Consider the following 4,905-nt stretch of genomic DNA (forward strand, 5'->3'; position numbering starts at 1 on the left):
AATTGCCCGGTTGAATCACAGCTGCATCTAATTTTCTTATGCCCGATGGCAGTTCATGTTTGGTTCAAGGTGGGGTCCCTTCTGGGAAGGCCAATTTTCAGACATGCTGAGTCGGTATAGGGAGTTTGGGATAGATCCTAGGAACTGGTACGTACAGTCTTAGGGGAGCATGCAGTTCAAAGAATGGATGGTTAGATTCATTTGCACAGCTTGGAATATTTGGAAGAACAAAAATGAAGTCTTCAGGGTTGTGATTTCAAGACTAGATGCGATTGCTAGCAAAGCGATTCAAGACATGAAGCTATGGTTAAAATACTGCTAATGGTGTTTTTACCATATCAATATAGTGATGTTATGAAAGTTCCTTTGTAAAATATATAGTAGATCTAAGAACATTAATTGTATGTGTAACTCTCTCTCTTAATAAAACACATGACAGCTACCACCAGGTTTTGAAAAAGAAATATATAACTAAGATACATAATTGGACATTTATGTTACTTTTTCTAAAAATATTTGCAACATTTTTTTTTTCATTCGTTACATATCAAATTGAAACGCAAATCTATTTTATTGATTACAATGATACAATATTAAACCTTTCACCTCATGTACAGTTTATCTCTGATACAATTTTGTCAACCAATACGTTTCGACGGAATTTTTTTTTTGATTCCCTTCCTTTCTCTACTCTCCATCCAAACAAGGTGTAAATAGACACGAAGATGATTTGCAGTATATATTATTTAGCACTTAACAACTAGGACAAACCGACAAACTATATATCAAGTGCTATAACAGTAAAATATAATTAAACAGCTTGGAATCCGATGGAAAAGATAAATTAAAATTTGGATAAAGATCATCTAGCATTGTTCTCTTAATCATCACTAAAGCTAAAACGGCCTGAGAGCAAATTTAAGCCTTTGAACAAGACCTTCAACCGTTGGAGAAACCTCCTCATCAACCTACACCAAATGAACACTATAAATTAATGAAGTGATATAACTTTCAAAACAAAACATACCCTTCCTCAATTAATCCCAAAAATAAAATAAAAATGAAAACACAATATTTGAGAAAATTAGTTTTTAATCTAGTGACAAAAAAAAAAAAATACTTTTCATGTTAAAGATTGCAAATTTAAAATTCCACTAATTTTTCATTTGTAGATAGTCAAAGATTGATGATCTTATTTTGCTAAAAAGAAATCGCAAAACTTGAGGATAGTCGACTTGCCTTTGCAGTGATGGTCATGTCATCCGAAGAACTCGTAAATGGCACAACCGACGTACTAACAACTGTTAGTCCAAGACTTTCAATCTCAGACAATGCCTTCACCAAAATTCCTTTTTGGCTCCCACAATGGATCTTGATTAGAACTCTTTTCTCAGAAATTCTGACCTCTATCTCAGGTAGTTGCCCTGACCTGGTCGATAACTCGTCGTCCAGTGAGTTGTTATCGCAAGTAGACGAGTTACATTCATCGGGAGTCGATTGTGATCTTTTTACGATAACAGCAGCTTGCACAGTTTTGTCTGTAGCTTGTGTTTCTAAGGTTTTCACCTTCTCTTGGAGTGTTTTAACGTACTTGATAGCATCATTCAGAACAGAGGCTTTATCCATCTGGAAATTATAGGCATTTATCATAATCTTTATAGTTTAATAAATTTAATCAGGTATATTATGAAAGAAAATTGAAAAAGTATAAGTTTGGTATTAACTTTCTTAGAGATATAGCATTGATATTTTATTACGGCTCTGACAAAAATTTATGTTATCTCAAATAAATAAATAAATGGCAATTGATATGTTGGGATTGCATACCCTGGTTAGGCCCGGAACAAGAGAAGATAATGCAATGAATCTTTGTGTGAGCTTCTCTCTTCTCTTTCTCTCTGCCATTACATGATCTTTCTTATACAACGTGGTCGATTCAATCACCGGATCGGCCGAACTGGTACTGTTCTTTTCTATCTCGCCACCAGCCATCGCCGTCACTTCATGGCTCCTTTTTCTCCCTTTACGCGATCTTGAACTTGGATTCGAGTTACCTGATCCTGTACCATCTGACTTGTCAAGTCCCTCCTTTTCTTTTGTGAAGCAAGAATTCCAGCTCTTGTTTCTCGGTCTCTTTTTCTTCTTAGCTTCATTGTTGTCAACTACATTGTTAGAAAAGTTGCTTTGGGGTTGTGGCGACGTGGTGTTCAGTTCGGGACTTTGATTAAGATCCGAGTTTGAATTTGACAAGCAGCATTCAGGCGAGATAGAAGAAAGGTCAGGTATCATAGGGGATGGTGCGAATTCATGATCAAATTGCTCAAAATCTTGGAAAAAGGATGAATAATTCATTTCCTGCATTGCATGAAATTCAAAATGTTGTCAACACTTTTAATTTGTTCCTTTTTGGTTGGATATTTTGTATATATATATAAAAATCTACCTGCACATTATTCAATCAACATAATATCAACTGTAATATCAAATTGTGGAAACTCGATCGAGTGCCTAATTATTATTTTCTTTAATGATTTAAAAAAAAATTATCAACAAATTGGTAATTAAACAAACCATCTGTTAAACCAATAATTACTTTATTAGAGGAGGAATTAAATTATTACAATGTTGATGTTCCAGTTCTTTGCTTACTAATATTTCAAGATCTTTCAAATAATTAAACCATTATTAGTGATTGCATGATAAAAGAAAGAAGAAAAATTGAGTTCTTACAAAGTTCATGAACCAACTGCTAGAATTCGATGGCTCCATGTAGTATTCTCTGAAGAAACCAAAGATCTAATTAAATATAACCTTGATATATATTGCATGGTACAATAGCTTTTAACTAGTTCAACCAGCCTAGACAAACTCATTCCTGATTGAAATTTTAAGATCATATAAACTGAAACCATGAAATATAAGATGAAAATAGACTTACATGAAGTTTCAGAACTTTTAACCGAATGGAGAATCACTAAGAACAGAAATGAATTCTGGAAGCTAGCACAAATAAGGACGCCTGGTGGTATATTAGAGGGAAGAGGAATGATGGAATATATAGTCATATATATTTGTCCACACATGTGGGAGTTGGCTACAGTGCTATGCATAGCACAGAGGTTCTCAGTGCAATGACTCAATATTTGAGTTTTTAAAATTATAACGGTCGATCCGAACCATTCAACATGATCTCCATATGAATATGTACTAGCAAACGAAATTTTATGTTTTTTAGAATTTTTTTACTATTTGTTTATATAGGTAGAAAATCACTTTATCTGAATGGTACAGATCAAATGATTTTCTACCTATCTAAAAAAATAGTAAAAGATTTTAAAAAATGTAAAATTTGTTTTGCAAGTATATATTCATATGGAGATCATGTTGAACGGTTCGGATCGATCATTAAGATTTTAAAAACTCAAATATTGAGCCGTTGCACGGAGACCTCTGTGCTACACATAGTATATTAGCATTTTCCCACACATGTGAACTGAACTGAACACAATTAATAGATGACATCGACAAAGCCTGCCCTGGTAACTACTTGTATTATAATAGTAAAGAAGATATGGGCCTCCATCGGCAGAAATTTTTATAGTTAGCAAACCAATAATTTCAAATTAAAAAATCACTACTCAAAATCTCAAATTTCAGTTTTTACTATTCATGCATCCTCAGTTTGCGCATCAATTTTTTTAGTGCCAGGACTAGGGGTGATTAATGAGCGAGCATGAGCGAGTTAGGGTATGTTCATGCTCGCTCATTAAGTAAATGAGCGAGCTGTTAATGAGCGAGTTTAAATGAGCGAATAAATGAGCGAGTTGTAAATGAGCGAGCTTTTAATGAGCGAGTTATGAGCGGCTCACGAGTTATGACTTATGACTCATAACAAAATTATATAGTGTGTCCACGCATAACAAAATTTGTTAAAAGTCATCGTAATAAAATCCAACAAATTGTTATAATTCATTTAAATGAGTGAGTTGTTATGACTATTACTTGTTTTGGGCTTTTGGCGGAGGTTTTGATTCTGCCGATTTACAAAAAAAATGACTATGAAACTATGAATATTAGTATATTACACAGGATTAAATGTTACATTGTACTCATTATATTACACATAATTAAATATGAAACTATGCTCACTATCTATCAATTTTAATGAGGCAAGGTTGATGTTATACAGAATTACATAGGATTAAATGTGGCAGGGATTAGGTGTGGCAAATTCTTAATGAGCGAGTTGGGTCATGCTCATGCTCGCTCATTAAATAAATGAGCGAGTTGTTAATGAGCGAGTTTAAATGAGCGGATAAATGAGCGAGTTTAGATGAACTTTTAATGAGCGAGTTATGAGCGGCTCACGAGTTATGAGCGATTTACTCACCCCTAGCCAGGACTGAGGAGTACCAATTTTTTTTTCTTTTTTTTGCACCCACCCTTAGGAAGCGCACCATTTATTTTTTTAATTTTTTTAGTTCTGTTATGAATTATTTGAAATTTTTAGACAATTTTTTTTTCTATTCCGCGTATGATTTGTAGCAATTTGCACACCAACTTAGTACAAAAAGCTGCTGAGATTATGCATATAATTTGTTGTAGTAATTTTTAATTCAAATTTAGTCCAAAATGTTATTTGTTAAAGAAGTGTGTTTTATTTTCTACAATTTCACTGTCAAATTTTATGTGTATATATAATTCTAAATACCACATAACAAAATAGAATAAAATAGAAAAAAATTTAGTCCAAAATTTTTAACCAATTCAGAACATAACTAAAAAAAAATTTAGTGTACTTCCTCAGGGTGAGCACCAAAAAAAAAGAGGGTGCGCTTCTCCAGTTTGCGCACCAAAAAAATTGGTGCATGGACTGAGGGTGCGTAGACGGTAAAAACTGAAATT

General features: G+C 33.4%; 1 protein-coding gene across 1 annotated transcript; it reads right to left on the reverse strand.

Annotated features, from left to right (window-relative positions):
- Positions 1–721: 721 nt before the first annotated feature.
- LOC144569523 (transcription factor bHLH18-like) lies at positions 722–2,807 on the reverse strand. The gene is made up of 4 exons (XM_078319906.1): positions 2,731–2,807; positions 1,828–2,355; positions 1,240–1,626; positions 722–968 (listed from the first exon to the last, which is right to left on the reverse strand). Exons 1-4 carry the CDS (start codon positions 2,767–2,769, stop codon positions 897–899), a joined length of 1,026 nt encoding a protein of 341 aa, XP_078176032.1. The 5' UTR covers positions 2,770–2,807; the 3' UTR covers positions 722–896.
- Positions 2,808–4,905: the final 2,098 nt, after the last annotated feature.

The sequence above is a fragment of the Carex rostrata genome, chromosome 18 (genome assembly GCF_964058835.1).
Source record: "Carex rostrata chromosome 18, lpCarRost1.2, whole genome shotgun sequence".
Taxonomy (NCBI): domain Eukaryota; kingdom Viridiplantae; phylum Streptophyta; class Magnoliopsida; order Poales; family Cyperaceae; genus Carex; species Carex rostrata.